Consider the following 23,355-nt stretch of genomic DNA (forward strand, 5'->3'; position numbering starts at 1 on the left):
GAAAAAACGGAGGAATGAAAGACAACAATATCATAAAACTAAATATGCTTTATTTCACATTGCGTCAATATTAATTGGTCACAAACAAGTTTGCACGACGACGGAGCGGAGACGCTCCGTGATTTGTATTACAATATAAAATATATGCAAATAACAACATTCTCCGGCTCACAAATAATTTATGCATTATACATAAAGTGGTTAAGATTCGCTCTTTTCAATGTTTCATTTATACCCGCACTTTTTACACTAAATAGAAAATATTAATGGAAACTAAAACAAATGAACTGACAATTAATGTCATCTCACGTCAAAATGTGACGTGTCACAACCCGCCATTTTTAATTATTGCATTTCTTTGTTAGGATACAATTAATCAATATGAAACAAATAAATATTCTATTTAGTATACAATGTACTGGCTCAACACATTTCTGAAACATTTTGATTCATGAAAGATTGAAACGTTCCTTTTGTTAAAAATAATTGATACAAGTTTCGAGATTTCATAGTCATCCTTAACCGTATTAAATAACTATAATATATTTCATTAAGTTTTGGCAGCTTGTAAACTATGAAATCTCATCACTTTTACAAATTAATAAGCAATTATGACCAATATTACATTCATATACAACAATAATTGATCGACATTCGGAAACTATGCGTTATACATATAAAATTATTGTTATTAACAATAATCGCAAACTCAACGAGCACACTTAAATTATGACCAGTAAAATTTAACCTCTAATAACATGTTATTAAACTCTTATTATTATACAAAATTATCATCAATATCACAAAAAATCGATAAACTCAGCGCTAATTCTTCATATACCGGAATACTTAATTTTTGTCAAAAATACATAATTTTGATACATAATTAAAACTATTTATAAATTCAAACTATATTAACGACACCTCAGTTATAAATATAACGCATTATACAAAGCGAAATAAAGTAGAAAGAAACGTGAATTTACAAAGGAAAAAATCGTTTCCGAACGAGCGGAATCATTGGAGTCGATTTGGCAAATGTGAATTCGACTACGCAATAGAACTGTACAAAACGTATACAACATAACGAAACGCTATTATACAAAAAATAAAACAAAACTTTACAAAAAATTGTCTTTACTTAATTCCGTTCATCGTAACGACATTTAGTTTTCGATGTGGAGGCAACGTCGCGCACATCTAAATCAGTCTATATAGTTCGCATTCGTACATCGTTCAACAAAACTACAGCTCAATATCAGCCTTCGTACTAACATTCTCTATCCGCGAGCCGGTCACATCGCGACGATACGATATCGTATCGCACGCGTCGTGCACGTCTATTTTAAAATAGCGTCACGACATAACTCACCGACTCCACCCTACGACGATATCTCTTTCTTTACATTAAATGAAGATGTATCTACGATATGTTTCGAGTTAATTTTTTAAACCCCACTTGAAGTATGATATAACAGTATTACATAAATTTAATATTTTTACTAAATCCCGGAAACGATACCTGTACCTTATGGACTATTGATTTTTGACAAACCTCTAAAAGGCAAACGTCAAACATCCATAGAGAATCGTAGCTAATTTATCGTCGTAGGGTCCAATTTACCTAAACACCTCTGGGCGCAATTCATTCCTAGTCGATCCCAACCGAAGTGACACAGACACTCCGCACCCCATTTCATAGACATTAAAAGTGTGGCTAAAATATTGAATTTATTATGAAAACTGTCATAATTTCTTTTAGATAAGGCATATCGTATTTGTTCATATTATATCACACGTTTAAACGTATTGTGCTATGTCATAGTGACAAAAATATACGATACCGAGTCAAAAATCTATAATCTATAATTTTAGGCTTGGTTGCACTATATTTTTACTATATCAGTAAGATTAATGTTAAATTTAACAATAACTGTACGGTGACTTTTATATTGACTGCGAAACGTGTTGCACTAGCGTACTTTTTAGCATAGTTAAAAGTCGCAAGTCAAATGACACCTAATATTGTATTTGACGCTTCTGACGTTAACATTAGCTTTAACCGGTGAAACACGAGCGGTTAAAGTTAGTGTTAAAATTATGACGTCATCAATAAAATTGTCAAATGGCGCAATAAACTTTTCCTAACCGTTACTTTAACATATTTGTTATTGCTAAAGTGTATTTGTTATTGCTAAAGGGTTGCAACCCAGCCTAAGAGTAAAAAATGCAATTTAACTTTTGGTGACTCTCGTAAAGTGTTGTCACTATAAATTCTCACTTAAAACTGTGACATAATAATTGTCATGATCGATGTTTTGGACATTTAGGAATATATTCGAGATGACTAGCATTCAAACTGCCGTTTGAACTACGTCCTTACTATATTATATATATATCATTATGTAATGTATTCAATACTTAATGCAGGTAAGATGTAACCAGGTTACGAATTTCTATAACCTGGTTTTCAGGCTCTTTTAAAGAAACAAACGTGTTTTTATGTGTTTTGTATTGACACGTTTTTCTCTCTTTTGCGTTATCGGACATAAAATAAACGGACGTAATCTACTGTCAATGATAAATTTCGGAATTTGCGAATTGGGCCGGTATTTTGAGTTTTTTGTTCATTAATTGACAGATATTTTTGCCTAATTTCTTTTATTCAAGCCATGAAATGTTTTACAGAAAGTTTGGACGTAGTTCAAAGTTGGATATTATGAAGTATGTACACTAAATAAATTCCCGATAATGTTAATATTGGTGTTGTATCTGTTATGAAGCAACTAGAATTCAATAAACAACGGACGTCCTTCACGAATAGTATTTCAATATACTATAAAATATACAATAATATATTAATAAAGTATATATTTGTACAAAATTGAAAAAGCCACGGTAACCGATTATTGCTTCTTAATGAGGTAAATATTTTATATATTTTAATATAAATTCTATATTTCGTGAACGTTACGCGGTTTATAATTCATTTGTTTTAAACGATAATGGTTGTTGATCATCGATAGTTGAGTAAATCGAATACTCAAACTCTATTTTGAGTCGACGTTGAGTTTGAGTACCCGAAAAACATGTAGAAACTGTATCTATATTGTTTGTGTCGAAAGATAGTTTAGCAAACGATCAATTTTTCGATTGGTATGCTTTTAGAAATTTTAATGAAACAACAACTAGTTGTATTACAGGTTGATCGACTAGTCGACAAACATCGTAACGAAGTATGGAAAAAATAAGTAATTAGTGTTCTCTCTCGTTTTAACCTCAAAATATTTCCATTTGGACAAATTGGACAACCAATCAAGCGATAAGTAAAACACTTGTCAGTTTATAAGACTACTAAACGAATTTATTCGTTAATAAAACAACCAGCCTTAAACAAGTGAATAAATAAATAAAAATCTTCCGACTGATCGCTCGATTAGTAGTACAACTACACCAGTTCATTCACAAATTCATTTATAAGTTACACACAAGTAATAAATCTTCGGATCGATCGCTCGACTAGTCGTCCAACTTGTATTACAAATGTTCCGATTATTTTCTATCAAGGTATTTATACAGATGAAAATCGACAATCACATCACTGTTACACAATGTTCACATAAATTAACGAACAATGTCCATAATATGTTGGAAATCGCAGGCAAATCTTCAGACCGATCGCTCGACTGGTTGTCCAACTGATACACAAAATAGTTTCACAAATAAGTAGTCCCCATTTTCGCTGCACACCATATTATTGTTGTATCCGTATACCAAATCATGGGGACTATCTTCTACCCATAATAAATTATATCGTAGGGACTGAATATCATATCGAATATGTCTATTGTCTATGCGAACTTTGTATCGAAAGGGACTTGCACTGCACACCATATAATTGCGTTTGACTGTGTTTGTATACCATATCATGGGGGACTATCTCAGTAGCATATCGAGCGTGTCTATTGTCTTTGCGAATTTTATGTTGTTAGGGACTATATTATCTGCATATTCTGTGGGGATTATCTCTGTACGATCACGAGTGATTCTGCGTAACATAGTGAACTATATCGTGGGGTGTTTTTGTACCAGACTGTCTTCTATATGTATCATGGGGGGACTATCTCTGTACCATATAGTTGTATCTTCGCGGATGTTGCATACACTTGGTTCGCTATATGTGCGGTCACCGCAGCGCCCTACAGCGGCGGCACACACGCACAGCACCCACTTCACCCCAAGAGCTCATCTCTGAGCACGAGCCGCAGAATATTCCGCCGCACAGTCTGGAAGGAAAATGTTAATGTTTATTAAATTAAATAATTAAATAATAATAGAATGACAATCATTGGTACGTTTAGGCAAGTTTTGAATCAGAGTACTTAGAACTTGCAATTTTTGAAAAATAATGAAATTTTTATGTTTAAAAAGGATAGTTTGGGTAAAATAGGTAAGTTTATACATATTTTATCCTTAATTTGATTAAGTTATAATTTACCAAACATATAATTTACAAAACACGTTATAATTTAGCCAACATTGTTTGCTAAATTGATAGCGAGCAGGCCACGCAGCGTGCAGCATCCCTGGCAACCTTTACCGTGCACAGCACAGCAGAACGGGTTGCGGCAGTGCTGGCAGCGCGGCGCGGCGCTGTCCGGCAGCACACCGCACAGCACAGCACACTACGCACCTGCAGTGGTGGCGGCGGCGCGCCAGCCAGAACGGGTTGCGGCAGTGCTGGCAGCGCGGCGCGGCGCTGTCCGGCAGCACACCGCACAGCACAGCACACTACGCACCTGCAGTGGTGGCGGCGGCGCGCCAGCCAGAACGGGTTGCGGCAGTGCTGGCAGCGCGGCGCGGCGCTGTCCGGCAGCCACACGACGCCGCGCGCCTCCTCGCCCACCTCCACCTCGGACGCGCTGCCGCTGCTGCTGCCGCTCGCGCCGCTGCTGCCGCTGCTGCTCACCTGTGGACGACGACCCTTATGAGCTCCTTGTACACTTTCAACATGTGATAGATTGGTCAAAAATGACCCCTATACAAATAGTATGAGATCCCACCGCAGGATTAGTGCGGTAATAGTTTTTTTGCTAAAACCAAAATTTTACGTATACTAATTATAATTAGGATATATCGACTAGGTTGCCATTCAAAATTTGACCGCAAGCATTTTTAATTACATTTTTTTTCTAGTCGATTTTTCGAAAAACGTTTCGGTCACTTGTTATTTACATAAAATATAGTCTACATCATGGCAAATCATATAAAGATTCTAAAAAAATCACGGTTGCCGTTTTTCACCTGGCCGCAACCTCTTCGCAGGATTTCGATCCATTTATGCGTTCATAACGCACATTTAACGCACATTTGTGAATCATATATCAAATTAAAGCTAGCTTTTTTTCTGTAAAGCTTGCGGCCAAATTTTGACTGGCAATCTAGTCGATATATATTCTCCTAATTATAAATATATATATAAAATTTTGGTTTTAACAAATAAACTATGAACGCACTAATCTTGCCGTGGGATCTTAGACTAAAACAAATATATAATTTTAACCATCTGTTATCTCGCGTAGTCAAAGACAATATGATACACCATGAAATCACTTGGTTATGTTGTGAAGAAATCACAAACAAACCAACACACTTTTGCATTTATAAAAATTGTGAAACTCGACAGAACCTATCCTATAACAGAAAAGCGAATAGGCATCTTTTAGGTCAGCATTCTCCATCCTAGACCACGCTTGTCGCTTTCCATCAGGCGAAACGATGGTCCAATGCTTGTCTAATCCTGAATAAAAATTGGTTGCCTGTAAGTTCGGTTTACTGACGACAGTTGAACGTGACAACGTCTGATTGTGCTTCTTTGTCGCTCGTTCCGTGCTCTCGCTTGCACTTACCTTACATGGAACGCCTCAGAGCAAGGTAACGCCGCATGAGTCATGTTTTTTCGTGCGTGCAGCCGGCTCTATCGAATTATAAGACGTTGTCACGTCAAAAAAAATTCTTCCACACAAACAGCTCAAACACACTAGCCCAAAATAAGACATACTTAAGGTCTCACCGTATGCGTGTCTATCGGCGGGGGCGGGGGCCGCGTCTGCGGCGCGGGGGGGGACGCGCGCCGCAACGCCTCGCGAGCTTCGCGTAACTGACCGCTCAGCTCTTCTACCACTTTCTGTGGGATAAAGGTATATGGTATAGTTATGTATATACGATACTAAGTAAAAATTGCAAAAATAATAATAGTATTATTTTTGCAATTTTTAAGCACGCTGTTTATTTGATGATATTTTCGTCCTTAGGTTCACACAGCTTCATATACCTAATACGGGCATTTTGTTTATGAGAAATATGCAAACGAGACAGGTTGCCTATTTAAGAGTGTAGGTACACATTATTAAGAATTCATCTAACAGGAAAAAAATGCTTCTAGAATTTAAGAGTATTTTCCACAATCAACATTTTTTTTTATTTGATCCGCTAACTGGACGTTCCAACATTTAGAAATAGTGAAAATACAATTCCTTCTAGGAGCGAACACAACATGCAAACTATTATAAACCTACACTAGTAACAAAAATTAAAACTAACAATTAAAACATATTAGCTAGTTACTTAATTGTTAGAAAAAAAAATTTTTTTTTGATAGTACTGACCGATACATTAAAATATATATTCAATACATTAAATCCCCTTAAGCTTAACACATTGCTTTTGTGACACCCTGTATCCTACCTTCTGATACAATATGATCTGGTGCAGCCGCGCCTGCGTGGGGTTGTCTGCGGGCGGCAGGCCGTCCAGCGAGTGGTGTGTGTGCGCCGCGCCCGCGCCGCACACGCAGCGTGCCACCGCGCTGCACTCGCCCGCGCCCGCGCCCGCACCGCACACGCCGCACCAGCACGCGGCGCTGTACCGACCTGGGGGGGAGAAACAACGAAATGATATACAGGACGGAGATTTAAATTCACCTAGTGTATAGTAACTTAAAAGAATCTTCGAATCGATAAGTCCGTGGTTCGAGACCAGGCGAGCGCGCAGGAAATAAATTGATTTTTCAATTTATCTGCGCATGTTGTAACATCACCACTGCTCGAACGGTGAAGGAAAACATCGTGAGGAAACCGACATGTCGAAGAATTAAAAAGTTCGACGACATGTGTCATCCGCCAACCCGCACTTGGCCAGCGTGGTGGATTATGGCCTGTACCCTCATAGGAGGCCCGTGTCCCAGCAGTGGGGACGTATATGGGCTGATGATGATGATAGTAACTTATAATTAAGACAAAGAGAAGATTTCAAGAGAAATACATTTTTGACGTGACAACGTCTTATAAATTGGTTTGCCGGGTGACACTTCAAGAAACTGCGTTACGCTCCGCTCACGTTATGCGCTCACAATGAGAGCGAGTGAGAGGCACGCGTCCCTTCCACTCGGGCATGGTTAGCCCGCCTAAGAGCGAGAGAGACAGACATAAAAAGTCGTTGTCACGTAAAACTTTCGCCCGTATACCGACTTCACAGGCAACAAATTTTTTTCTAATATTTTTTTTTAGGAATTTTTGCGAAATCAAACTGAAAAAAAAATCTTAAAATTGTTATATTTATAAGATGAATGGGAGAATCAATACACAGATAATGCATACTGCCAATACACTACAAAAATAATTACACACTGTGATTTATTGAATGGAATATTATAAATTACATGATAAATCAAATTTTGGTAAAACATGAAAGAAAAAAATAGCACCCCTAAAAATATCTTCATCAATAAGACTAGGATCAAAAGCAAACCACTATTTCAAATATTAGAATAGTTAGGAACTGTATTTCATTAATTTATGCTGGTATAAAAAACATACCTGTACTACAATGACAGCAAGCCGGTCGCCTTGGAGACGCTGGGCACAGAGTGAGTTGGCTCGGCACTCTGCTCCCTCTGGACGGGTCCGAGGTTCGAACCTCGCGCGTTTCACCGTCGCTCTCTGAACTAGCGCCGCTCGATGATACGCCACCACCTGTGCTCGAAAATCAAATTATAAATATAAAAATAATAATAAATAGACATAAAATTGACCGTCTTTATGTTTTGACCCTACCCTTATTTATTAACCTATTTTTCTATGAATATAGATAGGTCGATATGCGTAATCAAAACTTCTAGAGCGTGAAAAAAATGTCAATAAAAAGATATTTGAATAAAAATAAGCGTATTCAAAAGTTTTTGTCAATAGATGATTTTTTTACATATTTTTTTACGCTATAGTGTGGAATAAGTAACAGACAAAAGGTGTATATTATACTTCTATAGCCACCAATTACTTTATTATACTTAATTTAAAATCAAACTCAGAATGATAACGGTAAATGCAAAGGAGAAAAACATACCATTTAATTCAACTTCTAAAAACTTCGCCGTAACATCAACAATTCCATTAACAGAGCCATTACTGACACCGTTTTCCCGATTATGATTCGTCGAACCATTGACTACATTGTGATTGACTATGTCCCCCTCTGTGGAGTTGCAATTGTCTATGATCGGTGTTTCTCTATCGGAGGAGTTCCGGTTGTCTATGGTGGGCGTGTCTCTGTCCGAAGAGCTTCTGTTGTCTATGATTTGATCTAATCTCGGTGGGCTTGGGTCTATGCGGCTCTGCGGCGAGTTCTCTGGGATGTCGAAGCCGGTTGACGATTGGTTGCTCGATTCTGATATAGATCGCCACGTTATACTGATGTTTCTCGTTCTGCCAACTTCTCTTGATGTCTGGAATAATTTATAATGTGTTATAATATAAAATCATGTGAGACAGACTACTTGCCGACATTGGCAATTTATTACGATTGGCTCAGAACAGTTATTTCATATGACACAATTAATGACTACATATGCGTCATGGAATAGGCTGCTTATACGCGTCATATAGCCGGTTTCACAACTTCGCGGTATGTTTTGTCAGCTTGTCATATAAATTGACAAATAATATAACAAGTTACGCATCCGAACTGTCTCCACGTCTCATATATTTAAAAAAATAAGAAAATCTGCTTCAAAAAGTGTCAGATACGTTATTACGGACATTATCAGAAAACGATGAATCAAGCTCAAAATAAATAAATTTAATTGTTACTAAAAACTACACTCACATCGGCCATCTCTATAACATCGGTGTATAGATCGCAGTCGAACACATTCCGCTCGTCAACCGGCGTGCCACTATCCGTGACGTCAACGCTCACGTCACCGTTCACCAGGGGTATTTCATCTGTCTGTTTGTTTTCAGCTACGGAAGCGAGTTCTCGCTCGAGCGATGAAGAATTGCTGGTAATGTCACGCGGTTGGCTGTCGAAGTAGTCCGGGTGGAGGCTGACAACCTAGAAGAAAAAAATAAAAATCAGCTTATTTTTTAGAAGGCGAACTAAATTGTGCAAGACGTTTTTTCATAAAAAATGTGAAAACAGAAACAGAAACCGATGCAAAAAAGAGAGTATTAAAGAAATAATATCTTCTCTTATAAAATCTAGTATGTCAAATAGAAATAAAGGGAAGATCACATACAATTATATCCCTATGTAAGTGTAAATCATTAAAACTACACAACGAATTTTGATGCTATTTATTTAAATCGATAGAGTAGTACCTGATCCTCACTCTCGGCGTGCGTTAAACAAGTCTGCGGCAAGGAATCCACACAACTGTCCGTGAGTGCGACGCCGCACTCCGATCGCTCTTTCTCTTTCTCCCCTTCGATGGTCCTTCCGTTCACTACAAGTGATAATTTGCTGAAAAAAAAAAATTTGAGTAAGTGCTTTTTTTCTATTGCAATGGAGCAGGCGACCCACTTGAGTGAAACTTCTTTATCGGGTTTGGAAAAAAAAAAATAGTGTAACATTTTTTCGTTACGCGTGACATTTTTCCGTTACGCGCCATTTTTTTCTATCCCTACCACGCGTGATTCGACGTATTTCTGTACAGTTGCATATAGTAAATTATTTTTTGAAAAATAAGGTCATAAAGAAGTTTCACTTCTTACGTGTGTACACTAGTACACGCACACATTTTTTTTCCGAATGCATCTTCACAAATAAATATGACAAGGTTTACTCACATAACATCGGGCGCTATGCTAGGGTCACTACACCGCCGCTGCGTCGTTCGCTTCTCGCCTTCATTCAATAAGTTATCACAGGATCGCGTTTTTGTCATAAAACCTGCAAATTTACATATGTCATTAAATATTTTTGTGCGTGCATTTTATACAAAAACAAAATTGGTACTACATAGTAAGGTAAGGTAAACACATAATAACTATATCAAAACGATTGTTAAACTGTCGAAGGGTGTTTGTAAAATTCTGTTAGGAAGAAACAAGCATTGAAGCAAAATCTCGCTCATTAACATTAACATAAACACGCGTACCTATTCACAAAAAACAATATATTTTAACAACTCATTCAGCTGGTCAATCTTAATATATATAAATCTCGTGTCACAATGTTTGTCCTCAATGGACTCCTAAACCACTTAACTGATTATAATAAAATTCGCACACCATGTGCAGTTCGATCCAACTTGAGAGATAGGATAGTTTAAATCTCAAATCGTTTTAGAGAAAGCGGGCGAAGCCGCGGGCGGTAAGCTAGTAACAAACTAAAATCAACCTTATTCCACTGACTTAAAGTCGTTTTTACAAGAGCATAACCTCGTACCGTTATGCGGCAGCGTGGGCGCAGCATCTGGTGCAAATAGCGGCGCGGGCGGTGGATCAAGCGCTCGGGCTTCGCCCTCCGCGTCACCTTCGCCCTCCACCCCGCCTAGGCCTCCCCACCAGATTTGCATTGAACGCACGCTGCATTCCGGCCAGATAACCTGTGGGAAATATACATTATAAGACAATATTTTTTAATATAATCTTTTTAAATAGTTTATGAAAGTACCACGTGATGAACGTTGAAAGGTTTCATTGTAATTAATGTGGATTTGAATTGAAATGAATGAAATAGAATTATTAGGCATTTAGAACGAGTAACATTTAAAAACTTGTACGGCGTCTGATTCAAGATTAGTAATGGAAAAAAAAAATTGAGAACGAATTCTAGTTTGCCTGCAGCTTAAAAAAATGCATCTGCTACCTAACACTTCTCTTTTCAGAGTATAATCTATACTAATATTATAAAGCTATAGAGTTTGTTTGAACGCGTTAATCTCAAGAACTACTGGTCCGATTTGAAACATTATTTCGGTGTTAGATAGCCCATTTATTGAGGAAGGCTATAAACTATATTATGTCAACACGCTAAGACCAACAGGAGCGGAGCAATGCGGGTGAAACCGTGGAGCACAACATCCTTGTACAGAACGCAGTTATTACGGACATTATCGGAAAATAATGAATCAAGCTCTAAATTTAATTGTTACTATAGTAGAGCCATTTTAATAGGCAACATTTGACAGTTCAACAAAATTCAACAACCTAACCTAGTAACGACGACATAGAATAACATGATATTTCGTTTTGTTAGATCTGCACATTTGCTTAACTTTTTTCAATTACGATTACATATTTATAATAATAATGACCGACACAATTAATTTTAAGATTTCATTTTAATGATAAACCATTATAAACATAATAAACAATTTATGAATTGAAGAACTGACGTCGCTACAATTTTGTGTCCATAAACCTTTTTTCTTTTTAAATACCAGAGATGTTACTCTAAAATCGAAATCTGACATCTAGAATCGAATGCATTGATTACTTGTGGATAAAAATCATCACAAAATAAATAAATTCGATTGACAAATGTTTCAAGTCCGTATCGATTAATTCACTTTAATCGATGTTTTTAAGCAGATTACCTCTCTTCGAAGATAAAATTGATAGACGTCAAATGTTGCCTATTAAATTGGTTCGACTATAAAACTACACTCACATCGGCCATCTCTATTACATCGGTGTTTATATCGCAGTCGACCACGTTCCACTCGTCCGCCGGCGTGCCACTATCTGAGCGCACACGTCACCGTTCACCAGCGGCATTTCGTCTGTCTGTTTGTTCTCAGCTACGGAAGTACATCGTACGGTGGGGTGTCAGTACCTGGTCGTGGTTGGGCGCGTACAGGTGGTTGCGGTAGGCGGGCGCGGCCAGCAGGTGCCACACGTGCGGCGTGCTCGCGGCGCAGTCCGCGCGCTCGCGCCGGCTGTTGCACAGGAACGTGCCGAACATGCACGAGTGCACGTGTGTCGCCAGCTTTATCTGCAAAGTGACGAATTTGAGTCGTATAGTATGGGAAAAAGTAGTATTCCAAAGGATGAGTATCGGAATAACGAACGTAGCTGCTTGATTTTATATGCAAATAGATATTTTGTCCTGAAATAGCTTATGGATACGATTACATCGATTACAACCCAAAAGAAGTGAAACAACAAATTAATTTTGCAACTTAACTTATCAAAACATATTATCATTTGAGTAGTTTGATAATATGTTTTGATAAGTTAAGTTGCAAAATTTGCCCGTTTTATTGGTCTTTTAAGTTAAGTTGCGAGATTTGCCCGTTTTATTGGTCTTTTAAAAACAAATCTGTATGATTTATTCTCATAACATATTTTTTTAAATTATGGAAAAATACGACCAAAAAATGACTCATCCTATATTCCACCCCGTCACTCACCAAATAAGCCTCATTGAACTCGAAAGCGCATGGAAACTGCAGCATCAGCTGATACACCAGATGCAGCCACTGCAAGAAGATCGGCGATCTCTCGTTGGGGTCCTCCCCGCCGACCTGGTGCCCGCAGCGCTCAGCGAACTTGTGCCCGAAGTCGAGCCACTCGCGCTCGATCAGTGTGCGGAAACCCTGCAATAAAGAAACACATTTTTTTAAAGATATAAAAGTGCAAATTATAGTGTGCATATGTGTGGGGAATTCTAATTACACTTACCGTACTATTTAAATGCAGGTATTGTAAATGTTTGTATATTGTATGACTTCAAAGCGAACAAAAAACAATTAAAAATGGTTAAATAAATTTTGAGTTAAAATATTTGTAGTGAGCGAAGCATGCCACTATTTCCTAAAACAGATATTTGTTCCCGTTACACGCATCAGATGTATTTTATTATGCCTGTATGTAGATAGTATGTATGCGGTGTATGTGTGTAGGTGTTTATAAGTGCGTTTGCGCACGTACGCTTCATGCACGCACGCGTGTTAGTTATAAGCAGTTATAAAGTTAGTTTAAATAATAGTAGAATAATATAGCTAGAAGACGTAAGTATGTGCAGTATCTTTGCATGTGTGTAGTATTTTTGCATGTGTACTTGTGTGTAGTGCATGTTCGTGTGCGTGCGTAAAGCGTATACGCACATGTGCGTGTATATTTACGCACACACTCACCTCGAGCGTGCGGTAGTGCGGGTCGAGCAGCAGCTGCGCGGCGGCCACGAGCTGCGGCGTGCGGTCCCAGCCGTCCGAACAGTGCACCAGCACGGGCCGGCCCGCGCACACAGCACGCGCCACGCCGCTTGCTGCTCGCGCTATACCCGATAAATACTGCGGCCATAACGTCCGCTCCAGGTTGCTGTGCCAGCTGTAAAACGATAATATTATAATTAGAAAAAAAAAAATTTTTGGAATTTATCTCTAAAGAAAGGTGCGAATAAATAAAATAAAAAATGAAGTTAAAGACACTAGAGAGAGTAAGTGTAAATTTTAGGGGCGGCTTCACACTAGGACCTTCACCTATCAGCCATACAGTGGTTAATGTTATATCAGGAACAAGTTGTAACACAAAACAAAGATGCAAATAATATATAAAAATCGCAGCCAGAGACTTTACCCCCTAGAAACAGTAGGGTAAATTAATTTTTTCGGGCAATTTTACAGGTAAAAAAACTAGAAATAAAGCTATGTACGCACTTGGCCTGATCGCTCGGCTCGGCGACCAACGCCCGCAGCTGCTGGAAGCTCTTGCGCACGTGGTGTATGTTCGGCAGGCTCATGAACTGTATGTCCGCGTGCGGGTAGTACTGCTGGCACTCGCAGCCACCACCACGTGCTCGGTTCGTCACCGCTGACGCGAAGGAACGAGCGTCCACTATTAGCAGCTTGAGTTGCTGGAATCGTGATGGGAATAGATTAGGTATAGAACTTCGAAAAATAATACTGCGCAAATAGTTTTAAGGACCATAACATTAGTTTTTTTTTATATTGACCAGGCATATTTTAAAAGTTTAGGCCATAATCTGCCCAAATTCAGCAAAGCAAATGTTACACGAATAAAATCCTTGTGTTCAAATAACATGTCAACATTTTGGATAAGCAATTAAAGTAATTAGCCAACACACCATAGTCTGACCTTTTTTTAGTTTTCACTAGCTTATCGCTCCGGCTTCGCCCACTTTCTCTAAAACGATTTGAGATTTAAACTATCCTATCTCTCAAGTTGGATCGAACTGCACATGGTGTGCGAATTTTATTATAATCGGTTAAGTTGTTTAGGAGTCCATTGAGGACAAACATTGTGACACGAGATTTATATATGTTAAGATTTAAGAGTTTGACACGCCTTCCCCTCTCGTCTCACCTTATTAGGCGTCTGCTTATCCGCATTACAAGCAGCTACGAACGCAGCCAACAGCCCCTCATCATCACTGGAACGCCAACCGAACCAGCCCACTTCTGGTTGAGAGGATCGAGCTATTACCGCGCCTGTACCACGATGCCGCCATACAACCGCTGGAATGCGGCGCATGGCTCGAAACCTGCAGGAAATAAATGATTATTTCAATTAATTATACATATTAATCAGAATAGTGTGCGGTTGTGGACAAACAAGAAAATTTGTGATGGTATGTGGATATTTATTGCACTTTTGACACAAAAAGGTCTTATAGGTTTTTAAATTAAAAGATTTATTGAAACAAATTTCTTAGGCCAATAAAAGTAAGATTATTTCTGAAAGTTCTCAGGAATATATTATGTTCATAATATGCAAAGAAAATTTTTATAAACAAGATCAATAAGATATTATTTACGTTTTTATGTAGGTAGTTGTATATTTCTCTCACCGTGCAACAGACTCCAGTTGTTCGTCACCGATGGTAGCGGGCACTATCAATAGAGGTGGGTACGATGAGCACAGTTTGTATTCCGCATTGGCAGCTGTCACTCGCCATGGACCTTTTGGTGAGAATCCTAATCTTTCCAACTGGAAAACAAACACATTAAACTGAATAAAGAGCTTATTATTTGAATCATTTTGTTACAAATTATTTTAATCTGCTCCAAATTTCTGATATAAATCAACCGTGTGTTAAATCAATTGAAATACAATAATGTCTAACAATATTTTTTAGCTATGTCATTCTTCATTTAATAAAATGACTCTGTATCTTATTCCACAATAATAACGAAATTAACAATCAACTATTCACAAAAATACCAAACATACCAACCAAACAAAATGCGGGTAGTTCTCACCTCTGGGCCGAACCAATGCCTCTGCGGCGCGTGCGAAGCGCTCATTAGCGCTCTGTGCACCGACGAGGGCGGTTGTTCCTTCGCCCACGCCGCGTACGCCGCTGCGAACGTTTCCTGTAGAGACGTGATCGGTGTTAGCGCTGTACCGAGCCGCCTCCACCATTCTAGACATTGCTCGCCTGTGTTGAAGGAACATCTGTAAAAAGAAAATAAATTAAAATGCATTTACATACATACTTCGTTAACCTTCCAAAAAATAGGTAGAACATTTTCGCATAATAAATTGGGATGCTTCTAATTGGAAATATCTTCTGTGTTTAGATCTTTAGATCTTTATCGAATAACATATCCTTTATATTTATTCAAAAATCAATAGTATGTTTGTAAATAAAACATGTTATTGAATATCAGTTGCAAAATATTTGAAGAAGATTCGTAATTATTTGTAGAGTTGCAGCGATTGCAAGGCGGATAATTTGCTTATACATATTAAGTTGAGGTAAAATTGCATTGCAAATTCCGACATGTTTGCGTGTCTTATTATAGTGTGCTGTCACTCTTATTTTTGGTGTCATTTGGTGTCGTGCATGCTACTAACCATAAGAAATAAGAACATTGTATGTGTAATGTGCGACAAAATCCATGTCGAATATATTCTTAATTCTATTGTTATTTATATACACTTGTGACCTTTAATGGTATGGTAAATGGTAAAATAAAAATCTTAAATGTAAAAAATTTTTAAACAACAATTCCAATGCAAGTGTAGTGCCATCATAATCAGCTCTTAGCAGTGATCTCAACAATATTTGCCAGCTACATTACAATTCCGAAATCACACAGTCTATCTAACGCTGAGCATTCAATATTTGTGTACATATAGTAAATGAGAAATGGCCGAGTGTTTGCTCGCACTCGGCAAATGTTATGCGAATGTTTGCTCGACACTCGTTGTGAGGATATTTTCTTGGAATATAAGAATTGCTCTAAGACGTTTTCATAGAACACACTAGATGTTGCTAGCGGCTTTGTCTGTGTTTAGTTACACTTCAACTTCTATTTCTTTTATTCAGTCAAGTATCATATCAAATACTTATATTTTTTTCGTATTTGACCATCAAAAACGGAGTGTTTATTTTGTGACGACCTTTCTCTGTTAAGCAATTGAAATTTATTTCACCTATCATTTTGTACAACATCCTATATCTATCTAATCCTACAGTTTTCTAGTCGACGATTAAGGCTGCACGTTAAAATCACTTTTTATCATTCGTAAATCTTAAATATCTCATTTGTACTATCAATTAGCTAATGTTTTATTTATGGTGTTTAACTGTCCGGAAAACCAACGTAGACTCATTATTATTTATCCACTTACCAGACATAGCAACAACACAAAATATTTATTTAATTAGACCACAAATAACACAGCAACTAATCTTATTAATAAGCATTATAATCAGGAATTAGTGACAGCTTTCTAGGTCACCTCCAAACGGACAAATTGAATAACGCCCCATTATCATGCTATCGAAGGAAGTTTTTACTTTCTTTATGTTGTGTGCTATCAGTCATTAACCCCGTTACCAACTGATGGTCCTTATCAATAATATCCGTTGGAAGTGTTTGACAATTATACAAATATAAATGTAAAGGGAAGGATGCGATATGGTAAAAATGAGTGGGATTCTTCGCTTGATTTTTACTTGATTAATGCATAAATATTCCATTTCAATGTTTGAAAAATTTCATATACTTATCAGAGATGTACTATTCGCTTTATTTCGGACAAAATAATACAAGAAATGCTTATGATTCACTTAGCCATTAAAACACTACGCTTACTGCAAATTAAACTAGGGTCTTTATAAGTCGTAGAGGCACTGAAAGCCGGTACTGTTCCACCTAATTCTATTCTATCGTGTCTACTTCTCTACAGAGAATTTTTGCTGCCGTCCGTGTTTGCACAGCACAATCAAGCAGAGTAGATCTCCATATATATAGCCTATAAGCCGCGGTTGCAGATGCAGGGTCATTCACTCAAAATATATCTCTAAATCTACATACAGTGTTGTATCTACTTCTTCTATATTTGCTACTCACTTTAGCTGCCGTCCATATTTGTACAGCACAATCAAACAGAGTAGATCCCTGATCTCCAGGGGATCTATCAATCTTAGTGGCACTATCTATCATCATCTATCTACCTCCTAATTCTACATGCAGTGTCGTATCTATTTCTCTACAGAAAATGTACTCACTTTAGCTGCCGTCCGTGTTTGCACAGCACAATCAAGCAGAGTAGATCCCTGATCTCCAGGGCATCTATTAATCTTAAGGGCACTGACGAGCCAGCGCCGTTTCGCCGTCTCGGCTGCAAGTGTAGGCGGTAGTTGGACATGGCTATAGTGCCGCCATCTGACGTCCTGCCGACCCACTGGAAAGAAAATTTTACATATAGGTATTTGTTGCTTATTATTATTAGGTAATACATCAGGTTAGATGGATTATTATTCGAATGTTTCTATTGATTGATGTGGGCTTATTGAAAATTGATTTTACAGTAAATAAAGAATGTTTAGGTCTGAGAAGCAAAGGAAGGCTTAATTTCAAATCAATTTATTTACAGTGACAAGTTACAATTTGAATAGAAAATGCTTTTCCTTATAATGTAGGTATGGAAATATACTGATATTTTATTCACGTGCAATTGTGTAATATTCTTTGTTCATATCTATACGTAAATAAAAACGGATATAAAAATATTAACTAATAAAACATTATCTCATTAATAATTAGCCTATTTAATAAAAATAATTATTCCAATTACGTTATAATTACAGCAACTGATCGTGCATTGAACTCAAGCTCGACCTTTGCCAGGTTTGCATTCATGTGCATTAGTACAATGCTTATCCTGTTTAAATTCAAACATATATATAACTAATATTACATAAAACATATGAATGCAAGAATAAATAATTTAACTCTAACAAAACGTTCGTTATTGTACAAATATTCTTAAATTAATTTGGAGGCAATATGACATTGAAATAGTAGACTTCTATAATATAGGAAAGTCGCTGACTGAAGCTAGTACTCAAAAATGCTACAAGAAATCACCCAACACTTTGCATTCTCCTACCAACACTAGATACCTAATAGGTACAATAATACAAATTGTATTTAATAGTGTAACACCATTATCGTATAAACACTCATATACTCATATCATGTTCAAATGCTCATCCCTTTAACATTTGTTGTATAAAATCGGAATTTCTGTCACGTTGTACCTACTTAGTCTGTTGGCATGTTGATGGAAGATACACCTTGAATTTGGTATCAGTTTATATACTTTCTGTGTACAATCTACATTGTTACAGTGTTCGATAACAATTTATATGTGATAGAGGTATTTGTTACAGTGAAAACAGGATCACGGTCACAAAGTAGCTTAAACATGAAATGAGAAATACTTATGCTATACTATATTAATGTTGGCATATTTCTTGAAGGTTTAAAAACATTATTATTACTAGCTTACCGCCCGCGGCTTCGTCCGCTTTCTCTAAAACGATTTCAGATTTAAACTATCCTATCTCTCAAGTTGGATCGAACTGCACATGGTGTGCGAATTTTATTATAATCGGTTAAGAGGTTTAGGAGTCCATTGAGGACAAACATTGTGACACGAGATTTATATATATTAAGATTTACAAAAGAAAATGTATCAGTGTCTTTAGGATATGAACCGTTGATTGAATCAGCACATATGCAGTTCATGTCAGACTGTCGTTTAAATAATAGGAATCAATATGGTATTTGCTACAATGCATTCACAAATGCACAACAAACCCATTCTACAAAATATTTTATTAATTCATAGAAATACCAATAAAATAATTTACAGTGTTTTTGTTTGTGAGACTCTACCCCATTAAATTACTACAATGCATTTGCTCTCAATTAACATTTTTGCATATCAATCTCATATAATATAGCTCAAGCGGTTACCTGCACGAACTCTCCGCATATGGGCGTGAAGCCGGCATCCAATCCGGGCTCATCGTAGTGTGTGCGTTGGCGCGGGTACAAGTCGGAGGCGCGTACGCGGTGCGGCGGCGGCTCCGGCTGCGGCGGCGCGCGGTATCGCTCGCGGTCGCTCATCTCGCTCGACGCCGTTGCCACCTGAGCGGAGAGAATATGGGATGAGCGAAAAGTGAATATAGAATGAGCGAAAATAGAATACATATAGGTTGAGTGAGAATATTGTAAAAGATTGTAAATTTGTAGCAGTGGAAGCTACAGATTAAGTTGTAATTGTATTATGTAGTTGTTTACGAATTAAAACTTTATAATATATTCAGTCATTACGAGGAAAAAAAAGTATCAACATTTCATTCTTTTTCATCCGTATCTTTTGTACTTATCAACTTTATACGTTGGTGACATATTTAGTTAGAGTCTATTGGAAGAAGCAGAATTTGCCGTCATGCATTTATTTGTCCAGTGCTTATAAGTATCATATTATGCATTCGAGCTGTATAGAATATCACAAGGTTTACACCTTCAGGCTACTCTTCCGACAATAGTCATATCCAAACATCAAACTTATCTAACTATAATGAAAACAACAACCTTATAGAAAAACACACGTAACGATGTCCGTTTCATATTTGGCATACACTGCAAACAGAACAAATAGCACTTCATAGGCACATTACTGACTACAGTCTACTATATGACTGCAGAAAGCCAGATAATTAGTCTATATTATATAGAGGTATAGAAAGTCCAAGATACAGTTAAACAAAGACACTTCCACCAAGTTTGGAGTTCAACTTGCACTGATAACTAATTTCGTCGCAAGATACCGCGCAGGACAGAGAGGAAGGACTTTCCTTCTCGTTTCGAACAAAGTCCAAGTGTCCTTCTAGTCGTTATATTATGATAAGGACTCGTAAGGTTGACGTCTGAGATGGACAACAAATGCATTTCCTGGTTGCATGTTGAATGATGTTTGTGGTGTAAATTATACTGCTTTATTACACTACTGACTACCTATACAATATACATAACTAACTACATTACAATTTTAGTATCCTATACATTTGTTACTTATTGCTTTTTGAAAGTATCAATTCAATCTAATATTTAAATCCTTAACGAATCAAGTAAATTTACAAACAAGTAGAAAAAATATAAGTATCAACAAAATAGAATATACAATTCGTCCATAAAGGTACAATCCATACTAATATTATAAATGCGAAAGTAACTCTATCTGTCTGTTACTCAATCACGCCTCAACTACTGAACCAATTTGCATGAAATTTGGTATAGAGATATTTTGATACCCGAGAAAGGACATAGGATAGGTTTTATCCCGGAAATCCCACGGGAACGGGATCTACGCGGGTTTTTCTTAGACTGTGCGGGCGATGCCGCGGGCGGAAAGCTAGTAAACAATAAAATCATTTGCTTACATACTCTCTATGCGTTCAATAATATGTGATTTTCGCTCTATTTCCCTCTAGTCAATCAGTAATTGTGTGTAATATAATCATTCAGCGCCTAACAGGGAACCGTCCATTCATGAATCATAAATGATCAATGACTTTTATAGTATGAATTTATGATAAGCTAAAGTAATAGTAGGTAAATAAAGTAGCTGCAAACTTAGGAAACAGATAAAAGTATTTTGTAGGAATAGTCTTGAAAAACACCTTGTCAAAGAAAACACTTAGAAATCAATCCGATTTAGATTAAAAATACTCATAAAAAAGGTAGTTAAAAATAATACTTTTTTAAACGAAACATTACCTTGCATCGGAAACGTATCCTGTACAGATTGTGTTTCACCAACCAAGTCCAATAAAACATTATCATTTTGTTCAATTGCAACAAACAGCTCAAACAAGCAAGGAAAACGTTAATAAAACCTCGTTAAAACCCTTACGTATCAACACCATATAAGTAGCATGTGAAAAATGTTTGTGATTCATTCAAAAACAAAGAACAAAGTCCTGGGGGCATTTTCTCACGGCTCGACGTGAAATAACGTCAAAACTATGCATAATACATACGTAAAGTCCATTGTGTATCGAAATCTATACTAATATTATAAAGCTGAAGAGTTTGTTTGTTTGAACGCGCTAATCTCTCAACTACTGGTCCGATTTGAAAAATTATGTAGGTGTTAGATAGCCCATTTATCGAGGAAGGCCTTAGGCTATTAGGCGATATATCATCACGCTAAGGCCAATAGGAGCATTGCGGGTAAAACCGCGGGGCACAGCTAGTAGTTTTATATGTAGGTACTTTACAACGTGTATGAGAAGTAAAGCCAAGTACCTATCTGAATCAAATATATGCCCACTGTACCTAATAAACGATGACACGAGATTTACTGCCCACAATTTTCTGATCAATATCTTGCCTTTTTAATAGAACTGTAGGATGATATTATTTGTTGTTCATATAAAAAGGTTATACAATACCATGCTAATATCAACTGTAGTTGTAAGTTTTTGAGGAAATAAATAAATATTAATTAATATTAAGATTTTAGGAAGACGAGCGAAAACGTAGGTTTCAATAATCCAAAAGTTAGCAACCTTACGCCCCAGAATACTTAATAGTAAATAGTCTTAAGCCTTAACTTGCGCCTTAAAATTTTTATAGAGCAATATTAAAAATATCTTATATGATCTAAATTACAAAATATCCACGTCAATAACGCTACTATTTATAAACATAAACAAATCATTATCATAACTCTAAGAGCATTCCATCCAAGATTAATGTAATTATTTCTTTTATGTACATACAACTTAATTATATAACGTTTCTACGATGATTCTTAATTCTTATATTTTTTGTTCAATGGGATTGGAACTTTAAAACTTGCCTCGTCATGATTTAACCACAAAAATATATCACGTAATATGTAAAAACAATTGAATAATATTACTACAGCATTCTAGCATTAGTTAAACATTGTTTGAACGTGGTTGTATTAAATAATAATAAATATTAAGCCACCAAATTTGCCCACTCTCAACAACATAAATAATGCCCATATATTCCAAACTTCTAGCTAGCTAAGACCGCTAAATAGTCGAGTTAAAGTTAAATATCTCGTTTGTAATTCACCACTAGCAGTTTAGAAGCTTTTCAGTGTAATTCTGGGAATTGCGCGTATGTATCCTTTCAGGTTTGTGGGCGTTAATTTATTTTAACCCGGAACAAATCTCGATTCTCTCCTCCTTTGTTAAATCTTTAAGTGCATTAACATCATAAATAAAATTCGTTAATATCCTTCGAATGAAGTTTAAATTATTCATGGGTTCATTCACTTCTCGATTGTCCATACTTTAGTTTCAACTTAGTTTGCGTGTCGACACCAAATGTTCTGTTTATAATAAAATACTTTACATACCTATATATAATTCTTTGTTCATTATGACGTAATATGCAATTTCAAAATGTACTTGCAATGCTCGATAAGTCTCTTTATAGATTAGAGACATTTAAATAGAAAAAGTAGTACAATGTTATTGTGATACAATCTAATGAACCAGACGTTCATAAACAAAACGATCTTGACTATCCTTCCATGTATGGGGCACTAACGATCAACTTCCTGTGTTTGTGTCTATGAACAATTTTACTCCACGGAGAATCCCCGCTACAAGTGTTACTTTATTGTTTAATTGTTATACAAACAATGCGTGTATCAATCAGTTCATTCATAGGCACAAATGCGACTTTCCCACAAACAAAAGCAAATCCTTAGAGTAAACGAGAGAAATGACTCACGGCGCCTACATTAGGCAAAACAGCTG

The 23,355-nt window shown here is 36.8% G+C and overlaps 1 protein-coding gene across 4 annotated transcripts in view; it reads right to left on the bottom strand.

The window, feature by feature from the left end:
* Nucleotides 1-2,022: 2,022 nt before the first annotated feature.
* The window catches only part of LOC123700202 (myotubularin-related protein 4), a 94,517-nt gene continuing 73,184 nt past the window's right edge, over nt 2,023-23,355 (bottom strand). For all 4 annotated transcript variants that reach the window (XM_045647352.1, XM_045647350.1, XM_045647349.1 and 1 more), the window contains 19 exons: nt 19,523-19,696; nt 17,767-17,942; nt 15,506-15,701; nt 15,094-15,233; nt 14,610-14,787; nt 13,943-14,139; nt 13,421-13,613; nt 12,695-12,880; nt 12,118-12,276; nt 10,726-10,885; nt 10,125-10,227; nt 9,657-9,798; nt 9,163-9,390; nt 8,404-8,782; nt 7,878-8,033; nt 6,748-6,932; nt 6,074-6,187; nt 4,800-4,969; nt 2,023-4,286 (listed from right to left, as the gene is read on the bottom strand). In XM_045647352.1, the coding sequence (XP_045503308.1) occupies nt 4,187-4,286; nt 4,800-4,969; nt 6,074-6,187; nt 6,748-6,932; nt 7,878-8,033; nt 8,404-8,782; nt 9,163-9,390; nt 9,657-9,798; nt 10,125-10,227; nt 10,726-10,885; nt 12,118-12,276; nt 12,695-12,880; nt 13,421-13,613; nt 13,943-14,139; nt 14,610-14,787; nt 15,094-15,233; nt 15,506-15,701; nt 17,767-17,942; nt 19,523-19,675 (3,315 nt within the window). In that variant the 5' untranslated portion in view covers nt 19,676-19,696 and the 3' untranslated portion in view covers nt 2,023-4,186. The remainder of the gene's footprint in view (nt 4,287-4,799; nt 4,970-6,073; nt 6,188-6,747; nt 6,933-7,877; nt 8,034-8,403; nt 8,783-9,162; nt 9,391-9,656; nt 9,799-10,124; nt 10,228-10,725; nt 10,886-12,117; nt 12,277-12,694; nt 12,881-13,420; nt 13,614-13,942; nt 14,140-14,609; nt 14,788-15,093; nt 15,234-15,505; nt 15,702-17,766; nt 17,943-19,522; nt 19,697-23,355) is intronic.

Source organism: Colias croceus, chromosome 19 (genome assembly GCF_905220415.1).
Source record: "Colias croceus chromosome 19, ilColCroc2.1".
Lineage (NCBI taxonomy): Eukaryota > Metazoa > Arthropoda > Insecta > Lepidoptera > Pieridae > Colias > Colias croceus.